The following is a 22,189-nucleotide window of genomic DNA, read 5'->3' as shown; positions in this document are numbered from 1 at the left end:
GTCAACTTTCTCTTTCCAATTATGTTTAAACTGGAAGTTTAGAATGTCATTATTTAAAGTACTGGCTAACTCATAGCATAACTGAGAAGTGCAATTAATTTGAACCTGCAGGCTGATTTTCACCTTCTCCTCTTAGCGCAGGGACATTGCAGAAGATGATCCCAACACAGCGGGAGACCAGGGAGGAGAGCTTGCTGAGAAGAAATCACTTGCTAAGTGACAGGACAGGGAACACAAGAATTGTAAAGGGTTTTCTCTCAAACTGCCATGCACGTAAGCACTGCAATCCATTGACATCACAGGAAAACACCTGGAGAACAACACTGGATGGTGTAAAGTCTGTTGGCTTAAAAAAGCTACACTTGAAATGTCTTGAGGCACTACAAAGCAAACTTTAACCTACAGGAAGATAAAACCCAAATAGGATTTTACTCATTTGCATATAAGCATGCAGTGTATACTTCAGGAGATTAATTTTAATTTTCTTATTCTCCTCTCCCCAATGTTTTTGTATCTTCTAAGATACTGCTGTGTTTTTAACTTCAATGACAGAAAGACATAGGAATAAAAAGTTCAAACAACCAATAAGAAACTCCAAGTATGTTCAAAGGACTTGAAAGGCTGAATCTAGATTTATAGCTAACACATTGCTTTATTTTTTTTGATAGGAGTGGGAGTGAGCGGACAAGGAGGGAGGTCTGGAAGAATCATAAAAAGGCTCAAACTTAGTAGATCTTTTACAAATGGATATGACATCATATAAGACAAACAATACCACGAAACAAGCATTAGTTTATAAATCAATATAAAATGAGTACGTCCAAATGCCATATGAAATTCTAGCTGCTCTTCATAATTGACTCTTTTAAATCATATATTCAATTATTCACAATTTCAATTTAGGAGTCATTGTAATACAGGCATTCACACCTACTGAACTGGTAAAAAGGAGTAATGATTTAAGCAAAAAGCTGTGGCCACACTGAAGGGCATTTCATCATCTGGCAGAGATGCTGAGCCCAGTGCCTTTCTGGAGGTTGCTTCTGTGAAGGCAAAAGGCTCCAGTCCCTTACAAGGATGAACAATTAACACTGTTATAAATCACTCTGGTTACATTTCAAACAATTACCCTAATTATTTGTTTATGTTACAAATAACACACTCACATACTTTTGGATAGAAAGCACAGTATTTTATTCATTCATTGTACAAATACTTATTATTTGCTATTTGCTAGGGACTGTGAATATAGCAGGGCAGGAAACATACAAGGTCAGAAGCAGCCTCCAACAAATCACATGAACCAGTACTGAGAGGCCTTCGTATTCAGAAGAATTTTTATTCACACTTTGCTTTCTTATATCTATTAGGAAAAACAAGCCAGCAGTGAACATTTCAGTCAACATTCTGATCAAGATATTTTAAAATCTGAATCTATAGTTCTTGGACCAGAAGCAAAGCAATATTTGTGTACAGTAGGGAAGAGTTTTACCTCAAATAAAGAGGGCCAGACTTTTTCCAAAATCTGGAGATTTTAGATATCTTAACCCAAAAGAGCATGGTGATTCCAACAGGCATATTAGAATAAAATGTATGTTATTTTAAACTGCAATTCACATCTTTAAAACACTTGATATTCCTAAGATATTTAATGGCTCATATTTGACATAGCCCCAGCATTATCGGGGAGAGGTTTTAATGTAACACATCCATACTGAACAGAATTGCACTGCCCTGACACTGTTACCCAGTAGAGCTACCTTAAAATGCTGACCCTCTTTAGTCCTTTACATGTAAGGCTGTAGTATACCAATCTGCCCTGGCTATAGCAAATCATCCTTCAATTACTAACGGTGTGCTTTTCTACAAGAGTAATCTTTGAGTAACTTCTGGAAACAAATGCTCTACTGTATTCATTAAACATTCTTGCTTATGATGACATTTGTGTTTCTAATATACATAATAGTGTGGGGTTAGTGAATGCATATTCCCAGATGAGGTCTCCAAACTATCTGTAACTTTCTCTACCTAAAAGTCATAGACTACTTCTCTTTCCATAAGACATTTTTCTCTAGAGAACTAAGTTTAATCAGTCAGGCATTTATTAAAGTCTAAAGCATACTATTCACAAACAAGAACAAATTTACAGCTCCCAGAAAAGAAAGTAGGAGAAAGATGTTCTGTCTTACTCTCTTTCAAATTCCCCATCCAAACTCTCTTAATGGGGAAGACAGAGCAGCTCCAGAGGATCTGAATGCTAGGTGGAAGCCAAGCAACCAAGTGGCCTAACTGCTTAATTTACAAATGGGTAAACTGAGGCTAGAAAAGTTGCGTTGCCTGAGGCCGTGATGCAGACTATAGTGACAGACTGAACCAGGACTCTACTCCCAGTCTACCATTACCAAAGAGCTAGCTTACCCATGACTGCTATTTGATATTTAACAGATGTTTCTTGTGTCCTCTGTGGTTTGCAAATATGAACTCACTTTAATCCACATAATAATTCTATGGGTAGGGGTTATGATTATTGCCATTATTTATATGGTGAAATGGTACAGAGACATTGACCAATTTGTCCACATTACACAGCTCATAAGTGACAGAGCAGAGACGTGAACCCAGATAGTTTGGATCTGGAGTCTGTGCTCCTAGTCACTATACCATGACACCCCTTTGGGTCTTTGACGGGAGAGACTTGAAGTGCTACCCTGATAATGAACAAAGCTAGTGGCAGAACAAACATAAAAACTCCTTGACCAGCAATGAACAACATGCATAAGAATATGCACACAAACAAGATTCTCAGTATTTCTCACTCCCAACTCCCTTTTTACCTGCTGTCAGAGTGCCTCACCTTTGTAAGTCTAGGAGAATAAATCTGTCTTGTGTTTATAGGAAATGAGAAACATATGTCTTTCAAATTATAGAAACCTTGAACATATTACTTGATCATTCTGTGCCTCAGTTTCCCCATATCTCAAATGGGATACTAGCAGTACCTACTTCATAGTTACTGGGAATGTTCAATGAGAAAATGTATCTCAAGAACTGATCAGTTTCTGACACATTAAAAATACTAAATATCCGTTAGCTATTACTATTGCCACTGCAACTATTAATAATAATATACTTGAAAAACCGACCCTCTTGCACAGTTAGTTACATACTTTGGAAGGAGACATATGGTGTATAAAAAGCAGTATTACTCCAGGGTGGGCAAATGCTTCATCTATCTTACATTACTTCTTTTGAGGCAACAGTTAAATGAATAAAATCCACAAATATGTTGATGCTCTTCTAACACCTGATATATAATCCTGTGATTCTAATACGCTAGTGGAGAGTGAGGATTGGCATTCTGAGAGGATGTCAATTGTCCTTCTTTTTTTTTTTTTTTTTTTTTTTACAGTTGAGAGACGATTAATTGGATTTACAAAGCTGGCTCTAGAGGCACAAGTATCTGTTTACATACATACTTATGTCCTTTTTAAATAGTCTCCATTGGGAGTATTATTATCTGTTAGCTACAAAGGTGCTCTCTGACAGTGCTGCTTGAAAGACTGTGTATGTGAAGGAAATCTTTTCAGATCTTACACGGGAGCAAATAATGAGTAGTCCATTTATCATCCTGTTGGTCTCACTTTAACATTTTGGGGGTAAAATAGTGCTTGCATCTTAAGTACTATTGGAAACCAAGGGATTTTTTTTTCATCTATATATTAGAATAAGAGTTATTATTCCATAGTCATGCATTTGTCTTGAAGGAGCCATGTGATAATGGCCTAAAAAGATTTTTTAAACAGCAAAAAGTGAACTCACTTGTCTTAGCCAGGAGTAGCTGACAAGCCTAGGAGTCAGAACCTACTAAGGGAGATGAGAGGATTATTCAGCAAATAATCACTCGCTCTTCTCTTCAAACTTCCATGAGTGGAGGATACTTCTCTGTCCCACTGACAGTTTGTATGAACAGTGGTAATGACACAAACATAGGTTTGAAATGTGACTGTGGCATTAAGTCTGTTCTTTTGTGACCTGCCTTTCACTATAAGAAGGACATTCCGTAGCTGCCATTCCAAAGAGGATTAGAGGAGTGTGGAACATACCTGAACCCAGCCTGCAGCTAGAAGCCCAGAAATGCAGGGCCCAGCCAACACCAGCTGAAACCCAGCTCGCCACACAGGTGTAGTGATTAGCAGACACTTAGTAGGGTATTGCACACCTTCGGAGTGGTTTGTTTTTGTACCACAAAACAACACTTTCCTCACTGAGCTTCAGCTTCATCCATCTGCCCTGTCTACCTTCCCTAGTGGGAGGACCTCCTGAGATAGTGCCCATGAAAGCATTTGATACACAGGAAAGAGCTATACAATGCAAACTAGTGTCATCAACTATATGACACTTAAAATTTTTGCCATTATTCTGTGTTTCTAAAAATTTTCAAATGCTGAAAAATTTGTATGAATACTCAGATTACTCAATACCATGCTATTTCTCTATGCTTCCAATATTTCCAGGCACCTAAGAGAAAAATCTTCATTCTACCCTTGGTTCAATCATTTGGTCATGAATCTCTCTTAGTGCTGTGGAATCACTGCTCAAATTGGACAGCTGTGCAAGCTTTTGGCTTGGTGAAGTCCCATTTCTTCCCTAAAGATACAGTGTCCTACTTGAGGTACTGTGGTCAACACCTAACTTAAAGACAAGAGATTATGTTTTCTTGTTTTACGTCCAAACTTCCAATCCCCTCATCTCCCTTCCTAAGATGTTGATTTTTAAAAAGTTTTTGGAAAGGGACCTAAAAGTTCAGGGTCAGGAGTTACAGAGGACTTTTTACAATGCATAGATTCCTAGTTATATACTTGCCAGCATTTGTGGGCAAGGATACATAAAACATTAGGTTACAAATTAGGAAAGCAATTAAAAGTGTATGGTTAGTTTGTGGAAATGCCATTGGTATATAACAACTTGATCAAATGTTTATTTTAAAAGAGATGTCAGTTCTTTCAGTATCAAGTCAATCGTCCATATCTTCATTTAGTTCTGCTATACATTCTTAGGCTGAAAGTTGAATTCTTTTCTTCAATATGACTTTAACCAAATCACACAAATTGGACTATATATAAGACTTTTAATACTCTTAGGTGGGTTGGAATTACTGAAGAGATAAAGAAGCCTTTATTTGGTGATTGGCATTCCATATCACCTTTAGCGATGTGAGGTGTGAATAACTCCCAAAATGAATTTTTTAAAATTCCAGAGAGTTGACTAATAAAATCAGTTTATTTAGAATTTAAAAAAATAAGTCTGCTATCGGTAGAACTTCATTTTCCCTTGAAAATTTAATCTTACTACGTTTTTTTTTCTGACATTTTCTAGACATTTTGCTAGTCGCCATCATTACTGATGCCCTCTAGTGAAAAGAAATGTGAAATTCTTCAAGTACATCAAGACAAAGTACAGATCGTCCCTCCTTTGCATTGAAATGGATTTACAACATTCATACAGGGATTTCCTTCCATAGACTACCTACAATTCACTGTAGAGGAAATGAATTGCTATTTTACATTTTAAAGTGATTACCAAGGTTTTTGGTTGTTTCTTATTTATTTTTATTTCATATCACTGTCCATATCTATGATTTATTTTATATCAAATCCTTGGCCAACTACGGACCTATGCGGAAAAATATCCCTCGTGCCTGTGGCATCACCGCTAACTGGTAGGAGAATAATTTCCCTGTGAGTTAGTACTTGTCCCTTTACAGACCCTTCTCGACCCAGAGCCGCAGGTGGAATGACCAATCAAGAGGATTTCACACTTCAGATGAAACCTCTTTCCAGCTCTGAAATGAGTCCGTGACTTTTTGTAGCCAGTAGGTCTTTCTGAAAACATAAAGCATTGATTTCCTCCTCTCCTCAAAACCCTCCAACGAGTCCATTCACACTTCAAGTAAAATCCTGACTCTTCACCTGGGCTTTCCAAGGACCTGTCCCCCTGAATTGTCTCTTGCTGCTCTCCTTGTGCTCACAGGTATAGTAACTTGCAATTTGTCTATTATCAGTCCCCTCTCTAGCATTAAGCTCCATAAGAAAATGGATTCATCTGCTTTGTTCACGACTGCATTTTTAGCACCCACAATACTGCCTGGTACCTAGTGAGCGTTCAATAAGAATCCGAGTGCATGAGCGGACGTAAAGCACAGTTACTGCTGATGGAAACATGGACTCTCAACTTTAGCATCTGCTCTCCAGCAACCACCAGCGACCTCCAAGTGCAGATGCCTCAGTCAGAAAGTACAGCCTGCCCTTTCTGTTGTGTTTACATTTTTTACTTCCTTAGCTCTGTAAAGTTCGCATAGTTCATAAATTTAGTAATTAACTAGCTTTTTCACTATGTGATTAAAGTAGCATTTATTTGTGGGAAGAAGGACAGCAAAGTTCACAAAGGTGATAGTTGACGGTGGGTGGAGAGAGCTCTAAATACTCTAAGGCTTGTGTCAAGCAGATCCACAAGGCCTTTAGCAATAACATCTGAGACAAAAACCATATATTTACATAATAACTTTTAAAGTCCATTTTAATAACCATCACATAGTTACAGCCCATACACCTAGACCTAACCCATGATCATTATAGTTGCTATCAATCATTTAAAAAATTTAAAAATTTCTGAGGTAAAGTGTAAAGAGCAAATGGGAAAGGAGATGGCAGGCAGAGGACACGGTATAAATGGTAAAAGACATTATTTTGCAGCTGCATGCCCCTAATGGTTTGAAAGTATTTTTATATCAATTATATCAGCTAGCTCAATTCTTCTTAAAAACAGGTAGAGTATAAATAAACAACAAATATTGAAGGGAATATAAAAGTAGTTTATCTCACTTAATTTACATAGGAAGTCTATAGGCTGCATGGAGCAGACACGGTTATTCTAGAAGAGTAAGGAAGGTATCTCAGCACTTCACAGGCCTCCCCTCACCGCAGGTGTGGTCTGTGCAGGGCAACATCATGGCATAAAGAGGCCCTCCCCTCTAGCTTTCCTTCATGGAATATCCCACCCCAACAACAATTTCTGCTGTATCCACAGCTTTTCTGTCACCTTCTAAAAGACTCAGGAAAAGCCAAGAATGTCAATAAAGGCTAAGGGCTCAAGCATCCTCACGTCTGCAAATGAGGAAAGTGGGTAGTTCCTATATTATGTATTAAGGACTACACATCTGAGACTAAACATCTGCAGAGGACATTTTGGAGCTGAAGATTTATTGGAGGCATAGGTTTAAAGGGCTGAAAGCCCATACCTAGCAGAGGAGGAGGACGGTTCTGGTATGTACAAGAAGATGGAGGTCTTTTCCAAGATGCCACAAGACAGAGCTGGGAAGAGCCTGACAATTCTCCTCCATAGGACTAGGTCTGTGGGCAGGGAAGCTCTCTTAAAGAGAGGAGGAGGCATCACTGAGAATGGCTTAGAGTTGAAAGACCTGGGTTTGAGTTTTGGCTCTGTTACAACCTGGAAGGATGTGGTCTCTGGGTAAGCCACACTATCTCTCAGAGCCCCAGTTTCCCGGTTTCTTCATCTGTAAATGGGGTAACAATAGTAGGATAAGTGCATTATTATAATGCAGTTATTCTAATTACCAAATGAGATAATATATTTAAAGCTTTGTAAATAATAAAATATAGCATAAAATATAAAGTGCTAGCACCATAGTATTCTATTTCTGAAATGATTTACTTCCTCCCTCTGGAACAAAAATGTGTGGATCTGTTTTTGGTTTTGGGGTCCCAGATAGGCCAGAGAATAGGTGGGACTTGAAGGGAAGTTTTTTGCCTCATTACGTAGCCTTGATAAAGCTAAGTCCATATGTAAATCTTGCCTTTAAGGTCAATGTGTCTGTAGGATTAGTTTTGGGCATAGTGTGTTTAAAATATCACCATTCGCCAATTGCCTCCAACGGCAAATTCTTTATATTATTTCATTCGTTGGGAGACAGTCCATTTTCTTCAAACAACCTTAAACAGCCTTTTCTATTGAATAACTTTCCCTTAGAAATGATATAACCACTTTAGAAATGCTTTATTCTCTTGCCTGATTTTGGACAATATAATTATTTTATTCCAAATTTTATTACTTTTAATTGCTTCTGGTCTAGCAGCATTTTCTTCCTCCCTGAACTTGAGAGTGTCTTCCTTTTTGAGCTCCTGAATAATCCACCATTAAATAGTTTTTGAATGCCCCTTCTGTTGGAAGCATTTAAGAGATGAATGAAAGTATCATACATGGAATCTACATGTTATTTCAGTGCTAAACCATTGTATACAAAGTGTTATTGGTGGTTTTGTGTAGATATTTTACCAACTACAGAGATCAGATCCTCTCTATTTTTCTGTTTTTTAAAATAGCCTTATTGTCAGTAAACTGTTCCTTAGACGAATAATGAGAAATTGCAATACACATTCAGTAGAATGCTACTTCATAATGAAAGCTGGAAAACAAAACCAAAAACACAAACACATTCAACTAAGACCCAGGGAGACCTGGAATCTACTTCCACCTCTGACACTAACTTTAGCAAAGTTCTTTAACATCTCTGGATGTCAGGTTCCTAACCCCACAAGAAGAAAGCCAGACTATGCAGATGTTCCCTGGGGCTTTCTCTAGCTCAAACATTCATTTTGCTTAAATAGTTACTACACAATCAAACACCACTTGCACTCTCAGCTCATGCAGCTCTGGGGTACCTGTTGACAGCTGGAAATGACAAAGCCTTGACAAAACTCTGCATTCATTACTCTGATTCTATTGGTCTGGAGAACCTCAAACGTCTAAGTGTATTCTGCCCTGATCTGGGGTTACCGCAATTCTATGAAGCTTAAACAATCCCTCAAACATATATGCAAGATGCATCTTTTAAAAAATGTTAAGTCTGTCTTATAACAAAACAAATGGCACCATCACTTTAGCAGAGACATATGAACCACACCACCTATCGATGGGATGTAGCAGGGGGTAAAGCTGGTAGGAGAAAGTGATCCTGCAATGCACACAGGGAAGCCTATCATTATCCCAGGAGGAATTTAAAGGAGAAAGCCTTATTCGAAGGTCTCCTGTTAGTGAGTAACTATGAACCCATGACAAGAAATAGGACTTATTTTTACAGGGGACTCTCACTTTGTGTAGAGCATGGGGTTTGCCTATGATAAGTCTCACCCCAAGTTATGGAATTACTGATGTACTAAGAACACCACAGCACAATCTCTCACCTCAAGACTTTCCCACAGCAAGCACCCTGAACACAGTGGCAAAAGGGGACACTCTGGAATGACAGAGTGAGAGGGAGACAGAGAGACCTACTTTTAAAATACCATTAACCACAGAACCCAGAGGGTGGGGAAAAGAAACAGGAAGGTAATCGGGTTCAAGGAAGAAACAGGCCTGTTTCCCATTTATTTGAAAAGAAATTCAAATAGAAGTAAATGATGGAAAAACAGCAGGTTCCTAGGTTAGATTCTGATACAGTTTGGATGTCTGTCTCCTCCAAATCTCATGTTGAAATGTGATCCCCAATGTTGGAGGTGAGGCCTGGTGGGAGGTGTTTGGGTCATGGGGTGGATTCCTCATGAATAATAACTTGGTGTCTTCTTCACAATGATGAGTGAGTTCTTGCTTTATTACTTCAAGTGAGAGATCTGGTTGTTAAAAAGAGTCTGGTGTTGGTGATTTTGTGTATATATTTCAGCAGACAGAGATCAGATCCTCTCTACTTTTCTGCTTTTAAAAATAGTCCAATTGTCAGTCAACTGCTACTTAGAAGAGCAAAGAGAAATTGCAATACACATTCAGTAGAATGCTATTTCATAATGGAGGCTGGAAAACAGACACAAAAACAAAAGTACACTCAACTAAGACTCAGGGAGACCTGGGATCTACTTCCACCTCTGACACTAAATTTAGGGAAGTCCTCTCTTCTCTTTTGCTCCCTCTCTTATCATGTGATATGCTCCTCCTTTACCTTCCACTATAACTGGAAGCTTCTTGAGGCCCCTACCAGAAGCAGATGCTGGTGTCATGCTGCTTATACAGCCTATAGATCCTGGAGCCAACAGATCCTCTTTTCTTTGTAAATTACCCAGTCTTATGTATTCCTTTATAGCAACACAAATGAGACTAACACAGGCTCCTTATTGTATGTAACATGCACACACTTTATAATATATAATACTGTTGTGACCTATTATAGTTGCCTGGTTGCTATGGGAATATGCTGAGGCGATACAGGTTAAATACTAAAGAATAAAGCTCAGTTTTAAACTAAATGTTCTTTTATTATTTCAATAATTATATTAAAAATGTTTCTCCAGTTTTGTTATACTTTTTTTCCAAGGGAAAACCATGCTGAGTTCTGGATAATCAGAAGAGTTGAAAAGAGAAGGTCATTTTATTCACGGTATATTTAACTGCCTATCCCCTGGACTCCTGTCATAGGCTCCTAATGGGTTTCCCTGATTCTGCTCTGACCCCCAATTCTCAGTACAATAGCTGGGGTAGTCTTAAAAAAAACACAAACTAGCTCCCATGCTGCCTTGTTCAAAATCTTCTAGAGCTTTCTATCTCACTCAGATCCATGGTGAAGGACTCAGAGTACCCCTCAGGCCCTATGTGATCTGTGACTTCATTTTCAGCCCTCTACTCCTTCCCATTCAGGGCACTGGTGCTTGCTTTTCTCTCTGGCTAAAGAGTTCTTCCCTCAAATATCTTATTGACTCTGTCTCTCATTTTCTTTAGTCAAGTGTCTTTTTTTCAGGGAGGCCTTCCTTGATCACCCTATTTAAACTGTAAATCACCCACTTTCCCACCCTATTTAAACTGTAAATTCCTGAGCCAGTTTCTTGCTCTATTTTACTCCATAGTACTCATCACCACCCAATGTACAATATATTTCACTTACTATCATTTGTGTTTTGTTCAGTGCAACATCTCCAGTCCATAGACATACAAGTAGTTCTCAGGAAATACTGCTGAAATAATAAGTGAATTCAACTTATTTCATAGAAATTAACTATCAGAGTAAGTTATTTAAAAAAATAACTACTAGGAAATTAGGTTAGGCTAAGTTAAAACCAAGAGATTTTTGCATGACCTAGATCATAGCCATAAAGTAATCTACTTGAAAACCCAAACTGGTTTTTCTTACACGCACACACACACACACACACACACACACACACACACACATAAATTTATACATATACCTATAACAGAAATTGATCTTTGAAAAAATTGTGGTCAGGCACAGTGGCCTGTAGTTCTAGCACTTTGGGAAGCCAAGGTGAGAGAATTGCTTGACATCAAGAGTTCAAGACTAGTCTGGCGAAAATAACAAGACTCTGTCTGTATTTTTTTAAAATCGTAACTCCACTATTATAAAAACACCATGGACTTTTCTCAAGGCAAAACAGGCAAGTCAAGGAAGACATGAGAGACAAAGGCAAGAATTATTTTCAAAACTGCTTAAAAATTAGAAAGGATCATTTTCCAAATCCCAAAGAAGCAAAAGTTTTGCATAGACAAAGGGACAATTGCTCTTAAATATAAAGAACTCAGCTGGGCACCGTAGCTTATGCCTGTAATCCCAGCATTTTGGGAGGTGGAGGTGGGAGGATTGCTTGAGCCCAGGAGTTCGAGACCACCCCTGACAACATAGCAAGACCCCCATCTACAAAAGATTTAAAAAAAAGTTAGCCATGCATAGTGGTATGCACCTATAGTTCCAGCTACCTGAGAGGCTGAGCAGGGAGGATCACTTGAACCTGGAAGGTTGAGGCTGCAGTGAGCCGTAATCGTACCACTGCACTCCCACCTGGGCAACATCACTAAAAATAAAATAAAATATAAAGAACCTCTAGAAATAGATTTTTTAAAAAAGACACACAACTCAATTAAAAATTGGCCAAAAGATATAAAGAATTCAGATTAAAGAAAAGGCAAATGATTCTGAAACATATCAAAAGATGCTCAACCTCATCATAGTAAGAGGCATGCAAATTAAAATTTTATTGGAATTCCTTTCGTCATCTAACTGACTGGCAAAATCCAAAAGTTTGGTCACACAGCATAGAGAGGAGAAGCAGCTGTGGGAAGAAGTATTCTCCTGTAATGCTGGCAACAGAGACAACAGATACCACCCTTTTGGAAAACAGTTTGACAAAAGTGGTCAAAATTATAATTGTCTATACTTATTGGCTCTTTACTCTTATTTCTCCTAATTTCTTTTTCAAATATACTTGCCTATATGCAATGTATATGTGTATGTATAGGCACAAGGTTACTCAATGCTTAATATTTATAATAGCAAAGCAATGGAAACAACAATCCAACTATCCCTGATTAGGGAATGGGTTAAATCCATACACCAGAAAACAGTGCAGCTCTATGAGACAAGAGGGAAGCTACATTGGCCTCCTCCCCGCAGTGACATGAGAAGATTGAGATGCATTAATGAGAAAAACAAGATGTCGAATTGTATTTAATATGAGAAAAGTAAAAATTAATATTAATTTTTACATTAACATAAAGGAAACAAACATAAGAAACTAATACGCTGGGGGCCTGCGGTGGGGTCAGTGGCTCTGAGGAAGTTGGGAAAGGGGAGGAGGCTCTGTACTATGCTCCTTTTTCATAGCGCTTGACTTTTTGATTGCTTAAATTTATTATTAGAAAATTAAACAAACTTTGTCCTTATGTCTAGATGATCTTTTCCAGACTCTTCAGGGCACTCTTTGGGGTAGATCAAGGAGCTGGAGAGTAGAGTTGGGACAGGCAGACTCTAGCACTGACATTTTCCTCATTTGGGATTATATATTTTCTTCCCCAGGACAATGAGGTCTGTGAGGTCAGGGACTGGGGCTCCCCTGGATGATCTGGTAAGTGCTGCTTGTAAGGACTCAGAGATTTGCTTCCTTTGACTCAGTCTATTGTTTTGTCTTCTTTTGACTCCTCTCAAGCAAACTCAGGAAACACTTATCATATTTACGTGCTATGGTTCACAGCCCTGAGCTCTGCTTGGAATAAGCTTCTTGCTCATCAGCGCTCATACCTTACACCCTCTCCATATGTTATTCTTCTGTCTCCCCATTACCTTCTAGGTATTATGCATCTGTTGTGGGGCTTACACATAATGCTAATAACTTAACATAAACATTCTAGTTTATATATGCCCTCCAGAGGAGTCACATACATAATGTCTGTTTTAACATTTAATATACTCCAGTGCAACAAACATTTATTGAACGCCAAATATGTTCAATGAACAGTCCCTGGTGTCATGAAGTTCACAATACATTAGTTTAATGTACACCTATCCTAGTACCTTCCAAAATACAACTAATAAATGGTTTTGTATGTTGTCGATGAAGATAAATTCTACTACCACCAAAACACATAAATTACTCCACATTTTCTAGTGCAGAAACAAGGCATGCCAAATGATTTCATCTTAATTGTTCCTTTCCGCATCTAACTCTATTCATTTCACATCTTTTCAAATTCTCTTGTTTTATTTGCCTGGGACTTAAAATTTCAGGTCCTAACATGGGGAAGTTAACCTTCTTTAAGAGCCCACAATTGGATCATTTACAAAGAACTGTGTTTTTCATTTAGACTCCATTAGGAACACTTGGATCAGTTAGAGGACACCTCTTGCTTACTTAAAAAAGGAAGTCAATCCATTTAAAATTGTTAGGTTTCTATAGTCTTTCAGAATATAGAAGTCATTTAGAATTTCCAATAAAAGAACAAGGAATCTTTAGGGCAGCTGAAGAAGATAAAAGAATTCTCAGCACACTGTACACTTTCAGAAGAAAAATATTAAGAGTAAAAATAGTTTCCCAACTCAGTCATTCTTTGGAACTGATAATTTATTCCTGATGGCTCCCCAAAAGAGGGGAAGAGAAGCAAAAGAATATTCTTGGCTTCTCTAACAGATATTATTCATAGCTCTTTTCCCTCCTAGTATAATAGACTATTAGAGCTTCTATAAAATCTCTTTCAGTAATTTTATGGTGGGTCTGCATTTTGTAAACCATGTTTTATAACTGAGAAAAGAAAAAAACAACCACCAACAAGATAATCATTTTACAATAATTCATTCCACTGATTTTATTGAATTTTCAATTCCGAACCTTTCCCCTCTCTTATAAAAATTAGACTATGTTTGAGATTTGCCTGTTAAATTAATGATTAAAACAAAGTTTCACACCTGCCACCTACTGGCGAAAAAAAGTACAACTTATTTTAAAAGTTCACATTTCTTTCAGATTTTTCAGTTTGTAGGTTTAAATATTTTACATTAAAACATATTGAATGCTGTACAATAGGACACTGAGAACATCTTACATGTTTAAACTCAAATTATAGACCATATATTTATGAGTTTTATGAAAAAATAAAAATATGATGTTTCCTTTTTACAATTCAATACTTTTCCTGGTTACTTACTACAAAAAGTGACACAGATGGATTGGAGTACCCCAATTTAAATTTTGTTTTAACAGACATGGATGCTAGTCTAACTGATGATGAAATTAATGGTTACTGCAAGATCAAGCAGTCAAATCAAACAAGGTACATATGGGGAAAATTATCAGGGATGTCATTAACTCTGTCTTCACAGACGAATAATTTGTGAAAACAAAAAGACAATTCCATTAACAAAGTACACAATGGCAAAAGTAACCAGAAGTTTTCAATGTGGTAAATTGCGTGAGAGGGAACATTTATATACTCACTTTTTGCATATAGGAAGCACCTAGTCGTCTGTAATTAATGAAACATACCTGGCTTAAAATGTGGTAAAGAATGAACTCCAGGCCATGTGTCCTCATTTGGCGTTCCAAGAACCTAGTGGAGAGCAGGAAATTGTGGAAACAGCCTTATTATTTCCAAAGCACTCAAAATTCTCAAGTGTAGAAAAGTAGTACACTACATATTATGAAACTCTGGTATTTTTTTTTCCATTATCATGTGCCAGGGATTTTATTTCAGTAAAAACAAATCTGGCTGAAGAGCCACCCAAGATGAATCTGTGTTATAACAAATACAGCTGAATGTGGTAAGACAAGTTAAATCTGCTATATTTTATCAAGTCCAAACTTAATAAATAGGCTAAGGAATCAAACAATAAGCTGTCATCTTCATGCTGCTGAATTAAGTTTGTATATGTCCCTCATGATTCTTTCATGAGCTTTTGTCTTTCACTCCAGTATCACATGTTTCATCATTTAACAGTTCCAACAATTCTGCCATTTCTACCCCACATCCTCTGTCTGAGCATCATAATGTTTCAAAGAGGCAGGTCGACAGCTTAGAATGCTCAAATTCTCTCATTACAGTTAAAATCTGTAATTATGTGATTTACAGTTTCCTCTTGCCAAAATACTGTTCTTCCTACATGTTTTCCTTTTTCTATCTGTACATCCGTCTTCTTACCCCACCTACTTTTCTATCACTACAATCTTTGACCTGGAGAAATGGGCAATTCCAGCTCACATGTAACTGGACACACTCCATTTAAATATTCTGTTCCCTGATCTATAGCTCTTATACTCAATGATCATGGCAAATCGCTGATTGAGAATGGAGTTTCAGGGTTAAAAGTCTAGAAGGGGAAATTCAGGGTTAAAAGGCCAGACTCTGAAGACACCTTGAGTTCAAATCTTCGCTCTCCTATTTACTAGCCATGTAAGCTTGGGTAGAGAAATAGCCCCACTGAGTTTCAATTTCTTCATTTGTAAACTGGAGGGTGTTAATTCCACCTACCTCAATTGTGTGGAGAATGCTACCTGGCACACAGAACTATGTCAGTATTAGATTATTATTCAAAGAACCCACAGAAAACTGATTCGGGTCAGATAGGGAGGCTCCAGCCATGTGGGGAATATTTAGACTGCCCACTTTTTCCATAGGGACTCTATGTTCAAGCAAGTCAGTGCCAGATGCTGTCATTCAGACTATATTGGATAAACATGGATAGACAAACAGGTTAGAAAGGGCAAGAGATAAAGCTGGAAACTGGCAGAGGTGAAGGACCACTAGAGATTATGAGAGGTGTAAACCAAGAATAAAATTATAAGCCCCTCAACCATCTGAATAGATCCCTCCTCTCAGCCAAAGACATTCCAAAGTCAACGTGAAAAACTAGTTCAGGCCATGATGGGAAAGGCAGCCAGATATGCCTCATTATACCCACCTCCTTTTTGGAATTCAGGGACAGCTGACCAGCGTAACATCAACACAGACCTTAAGACTGATAGAACAGACTCCGTAAGTCTGATAAAAAACATTTACAATCTATTCTCTCTGAAGCCTGCTACCTGGAGGTTTCATCTGCATGATAAAGCCGTGGTCTCTATTCTTTTGGTACCCTACACATTCCTATTGATTCCAGGTCTTTAGATAATAACTCTTTGAATCAATTGTCAATCAGAAAATCCTGGAATCCACCTATGACCTGGAAGCTGCCACTTCCGGTTGTCCTGCCTTTCTGGACTAAACCAATATACATCTTACATGTATTGACTAATGTCTTATGTCTCATTAAAATGTATATAACCCAACTGCAGCCTGACAACCTTGGGCACATGTTCTCAAGATCTCCTGAGGGCTGTGTCATGGGCCATTGGTCACTCATATTTGGCTCAGAATAAATCTCTTGAGTTTGACTCTTCATCAACAGAGGAAATGAAGCATATTCACTTTATCCGAGGATTTGCAGGTACTACTAGACAATAAGGTAATACAAGGCTCGGAATGTTCATGTATCTATTTACTAGTGGGTGACATGGCAGTGACATCAAAGAGTGGCAAATATATAGTAAGTGCCAAACTCACTGCTTCCTACTCTGGTGAATACATGTATTTATGTTCCTGGCTGAAACATGAATCCAGCATCAGCAAATGAGAAAATAAAAATTCTTCCTTAAAGACTCATACTTGGTTACTTTTTTAAGCACTAATGAATACTAACATCAATAGATAAATCTACACCAACTAGATCACTTTATTGATGGGCTGGATGACTGGGGGAAGAAGGCAGGCAACCTCTTGCCCGGGCTGGAAGAGTTGTAAGATGAGAAAAGAGACAAAAGCATTGTCTCCAACATAAACGATTATAGTAACAGTGTCTCTGCAAAAGGCATTTCTCCCTTTCTTTTCAATAATCCCAACCATTATTTCAAGAGGACAATCAAGTTTGTAGGCAGCACATACAGCTAAGCTGGAAATGCTCCACTTTGTTCTCACTAAAATTTGCATGAAGGACAAAGGAGTTCAACAGTACTAAATTTTAGCAACAAAAGGGAGAAAATGTCAGCTCACAATCACAACTTGAACACAGCCAATCTGTCACATACGAAAATAGAGCCTCTGAAAGTTTTATAAACAATGGAAGTCCAGCCAGAATCTGAGCCCTGTTCTCTTGCTCCTAATAAAGTACAATTGTTTTCCTGGCTGCCTCTGTTTCTACAATGCTTGCGTTAGCAAAACCTTTTCGCAGGCATTATCCTCATCCATATCCAGTATTCTGTTTCAAAGCGGTTATGAAATATTATACTCATATCATAAAAGTTACCAGGAAAAAGAAAAATATATTAGACTTTTTTTCTTTTCAGTTATAGGCTTGACTATTGAGATTCCAGACCCCAAACTGTCCTGCTTACAATCCTGAACCATTTACACAGGAAATGCAAAGTGGGTAGAAAGTGGGCAAAGGAAAAGAGTAATTAAAATTTAATTTTGCTTTCTGTAAAAGCCATTTTGGAAAAAATAGCTTGGTTTTAATGTATGGTTGAAAATAATTGGCTACATGTGCACTGAAGAGAGTATGTGTTTGTGGTCTCTGATGCCAGATTTTCATTTGTATTAATTCACTAACAAATTCCATTACCAAGATACATTTAAGTTAGAAGAAAGAGTATTTTCTAAAAGTCAAAAATAATCTTTTGCAAATAAAACAAAAATAAAAAGAAAATTGCATCTGATGTGCTACCAACATTTAAAATGTGGTTCCCAGCTCTGTAAATAAGCAGGTTTGTGACACCTGAAGCCCCTTTCCATCTATGATACATTGAAAAGTCTTCTACATGTCCATTTAAGTAGACTGACCCTAAACCGGTGCCCATGGCTTGTCCATCTCCTCATTCCTTTGTTGTTTTAGCTCTTTATTTGGTTAACACTTATTGCATTCCTCACAAAAGATGTAAGGATGGGACCTGGATTCTGCCTTGAGGTGCTCCTGGTCTGGTGATGCAGATAAACAGGGGCGGTGATGAATGGTCTTCAATGTCACAAAGTTGATAGTGTGGGAGAGTGAGGTCAGAGCCCAAAGGAGGGTGGCTTGAGTCTCCCTGGGGGCAGGGAGAAAGGCTGCCTGGAGAGGGTGGCTTAGTGGGAGAGGGAACACTGAGTCACTGGTTGCCAAGAAAAGAAAAGGTGGGAGTGACAGTAGAGTATCCAGTTATAAGGAGAGGCTTATGTCACAACACTTTCAACCCTCCAAACTAACATGCTGCTCAACCCCCATGTCTTCTTACAGTGGATTCCTCTTCCCTAACACCCTGCCCTGATTTAACCAGCTGAACTCCTACCTCCATTTGTAGCTTCAGTTCATGGTTCACTTCTTCCTGAAAGACCCTCTGGATTCTCTGGTCCAAGTTATATGCTGCCTCTCTGTGATGTCTGAGTGCTTTATGCAAGTTCCTATTATAGAACCTAATCACTACCTGGTAATTGCTAGATTACTCATCTGTCTCCCCACTGGACTGTGGTCCTCACAGTGGAGATGATTATGTTGATCTCTGGATACTTAGTGTACCACATGCCTGGCACCAGATATGCGCCCAGTACATGTCAACTGACTGACTGAATGAATGAATTAATGAATGAATGGTGTGTCTGGATAACACTGTGGCTACACTGCAGATGGGGCTACACGATGGGAAGCAGAGGCCACATACTAAATCCAAGGAGACTGCACTTTATCTGTTTGAGGTTTACTCAAATTTCAGGTCACATCACTGGTTGGGGGTTTGTACGTAAAATTCATCAAGGGAGTTGACATCAGCACTTTTCAAAAGATGAAATTCAAGAGAAGATATCAGAGGGCAACATAAATGTAAAGATACCTATTGTTTTATGAAACTAGTTCAAGTTACATCTTTGTGTGTGTGCACAATAAATCATGAATGTAAAATGTATATGCTGCTGTTTAAAATCCAATTATACAGGGAAGAAGTTATTAGCTGAAATCAAGAATGCCAGAGAAAAAGCAAGTTCGGGGTTTGAAATGAGTTTCATTCTGGATCTATTAAATGTTAGAAATGCCTGCAGGTAAAGACTGGGCAGCTGGAAATACAAGTCTGGATCTTGGGAGAGGAATTTCAGAGGGAGAAAAACATTTGGAACTCTTCAGCACACATATGGTAACAGAAAGCAAATGCCAAAATGCAAGCCACAAAGTGGTCTCACCTCCCTCTGTTCAGAAATACACAGTTGCCAGAAGTCTTCTCTGTGATTTCTTAGACTATTTAATATCTGTTAAAAAAGAGCAAAACAAGGGACAAGCTCTCCTTATCAGTGGAGGTCTACGGCCCTGACCCTAAGGAACTAAGAGGTAATGGCCCCACACTCACTCCAGGCGTGCCTCTGCCCTGGCAGGTGCGGCCCACGTTCTGCCCATTATGTCAGCCTCTCTTGAGCAGAGAAGATACTGAAAAAAAAGAGAGCCACTCTATGAAAATATCTTCTCCAAATAACAGGAGAAAAGCAAATTCTCAACTTCTAGAGCTCAGAGTTCAAGGATTAATGTTTGTCAGAAATATTTACTTACCTTTCTAAACTATCATTAGTTCCACCAATTCTCTCATTTTCTAGTATTTGCTTTTGCACAGGCCTCAGGGCTGCTAAAGAGGAGTCTGTGGACTCTTCCTGAACACCTGTAATTTAAGTAGAACAAGACCTGCTTGCTAACAGTTCTTCCTGAGACAAGCGGACTGAGAGGTCTCTAACAGAGACTACAGTACAGAGGAATTTTGGCCTGTGGGACACAAATAAAACCAGCTGACACAAGCGTGTCCTAATGAAAGTGATAGGGAAAGCAAGAGATTTCTCACTTCAGGGCTTTAACTTTTTGGGGCACTACTACAGTGGTGATGAGGATTTTAACCAGACTCAGCTGTGGATTCTAAGGGACTGGAGAACAACCTAATAACTGATGATTTTCAAACTCCAACTCTGAAAGTCCACACATATAACATCTCTAAAATAATGATTGCTCCACAGCTGTACTACTTTCTTCAGATCTGGAAGATTTTTTTTTGGCTCCTTAGGGAAAAGTCCTAAAAGAAACCTGTGAAGTGGCTCAGCAGAAGTCAGCTGCAATATTATACACCCTGCTTTGGAACAGATGGTATGAAGTTCCCAGAAGAGCCAGGGAGAGAAGGCAGAACTTCCTATTTCTGATCCTGACTGTGCACTCTCCACCTAGAAGAATGACGATCAGGTGGAAATGCAGAGGGGCCACCTGGAGTTTACATTGCCCCTGATAGCACAATGAATGTGCTGCAGACAGGGCAGATGGAAGGCGAGGAGAAAGATTTCAGGATCCAGTGGCCTTGTGGGTGATGGTGAGAAGGAACTGTTTTGTTTTTCGAGATAGAATTTCATTCTGTTGACCAGGCTAGTGAGCAGTGGTGTGATCATGGCTCAATGCAGCCTCAACCTCCCTGGCTCAAGCCATCCTCCCATCTCAGCCTCTTGAGCAGCTGGGATGACCGGAACACTCTACCCCGCCCCACTATATTTTTTATTTTTTGTGAAGATGGGGTCCCACTGTATTGCCCAGGCTTGTACTCCTAGGCTAAAGTGGTCCACCTGCCTTAGCCTCCCAAAGTGCTGGGACTACAGGCATGAGCCACTGCACCCAGCCAAGAAGGAAATTTTTTAAGAGGAGGATATAGTGATGGAAAAAGCAGAAGTCAGATCAAAAAAAGAAAAAAGAAAAGAAAAAAAAAGAAATAATAAAAAAAAAAGAAAAAGCAGAAGTCGAAAGGATGGAGAATATCAAAAGGATGGGAAAGGATGAAAGTAAGGGGCTATTATAAAGTGGTCGAGAACAGACGGAAATGACCAAAGAGAGCAAATTTCTGCATGGAAATCTTCAAAAATGCCAACTGCATACTTGAATCAAATATTTATTTTCTCTATGTAGATAACTTCCAGAGTAGGCAAAGGGTATCCCTAAAAAAACCAAATAAACAAACTAGCAACAGCACTGGTCTCTGGAAAGGAGAATGGGTAGCTGAAAATCAGAGGTGGAAGGGGCCCACGCTTTTCAGTAGCTACACTTATGTACCTTTTTCATTTTATACTATACACGTGTTGTTCAATCATTATGTTTTCCTATCCATGTAATAAATAGAAATATACTCAGTGATGCCAACATGACCACACCCTTTTCCTATGTGTAGAAGGCAAAAGATTTTTTTAAAAAGTGTCTGCCTTGGAGTTTCTCAGTCTGGAGAGAGAGAGAAAGAGACAAGCATGTGAAACAGAAAGTCAGCACACAAGGCTGCTCTAATGAGGGGTGGGATGAGTGTACTGGGAGCCCAGGAAGAGAGGCGAAGGGACAGCTTGAATAAATGAAGCCTGAAAACTGAGACTTCAAAAGTGACTGGGGCTTGTCAAGCAGATGAGTAGGAGAAGGACACTCCAGACAGAAGAGAGAGCGTGTGCAAAGGCACGGAGGTATGCATGTGTGTGTGCCAACTCTAAGCGATCTGGTGTTGTCTTCTAGGAACACCCCTGTACTAGTCTGTTTTTACATTGCTGATAAATACATACCCAAGATTAGGAAGAAAAAGACGTTTAATGGCTGGGGAGGCCTCACAATCATAACGGAAGGCAAGGAGTACTAAGTCATGTCTTACATGCATGGTGGCAGGCAAAGAGAGCTTATGGAGGGAAACTCCCATTTTTAAAACCATCAGATCTCATGAGACTCATTCATTATTATGAGAACAGCTCAGGAAAGACCCACCCCCATAATTCAGTCACCTCCCACCAGGTTCAAGAATTGGGTGTGGACACAGCCAAACCATATCCACCCTTTTGGGAACTCTGTGAATTGTAGCTCATTTTT

The 22,189-nt window shown here is 38.8% G+C and overlaps 1 protein-coding gene across 6 annotated transcripts in view; it reads right to left on the bottom strand.

Moving 5' to 3' along the window:
- The window catches only part of CDK14 (cyclin dependent kinase 14), a 689,971-nt gene that overhangs the window by 142,012 nt on the left and 525,770 nt on the right, over positions 1-22,189 (bottom strand). For all 6 annotated transcript variants that reach the window (XM_074379395.1, XM_074379396.1, XM_010345161.3 and 3 more), the window contains one exon: positions 14,832-14,895. In XM_074379395.1, coding sequence (XP_074235496.1) covers positions 14,832-14,895 — 64 coding nt within the window. The remainder of the gene's footprint in view (positions 1-14,831; positions 14,896-22,189) is intronic.

This window comes from Saimiri boliviensis, chromosome 10 (genome assembly GCF_048565385.1).
Source record: "Saimiri boliviensis isolate mSaiBol1 chromosome 10, mSaiBol1.pri, whole genome shotgun sequence".
Classification (NCBI taxonomy): domain Eukaryota; kingdom Metazoa; phylum Chordata; class Mammalia; order Primates; family Cebidae; genus Saimiri; species Saimiri boliviensis.
The sequence above is the reverse complement of the archived record's forward strand: the minus strand, read 5'-3'. Positions and strand labels throughout refer to the sequence as shown.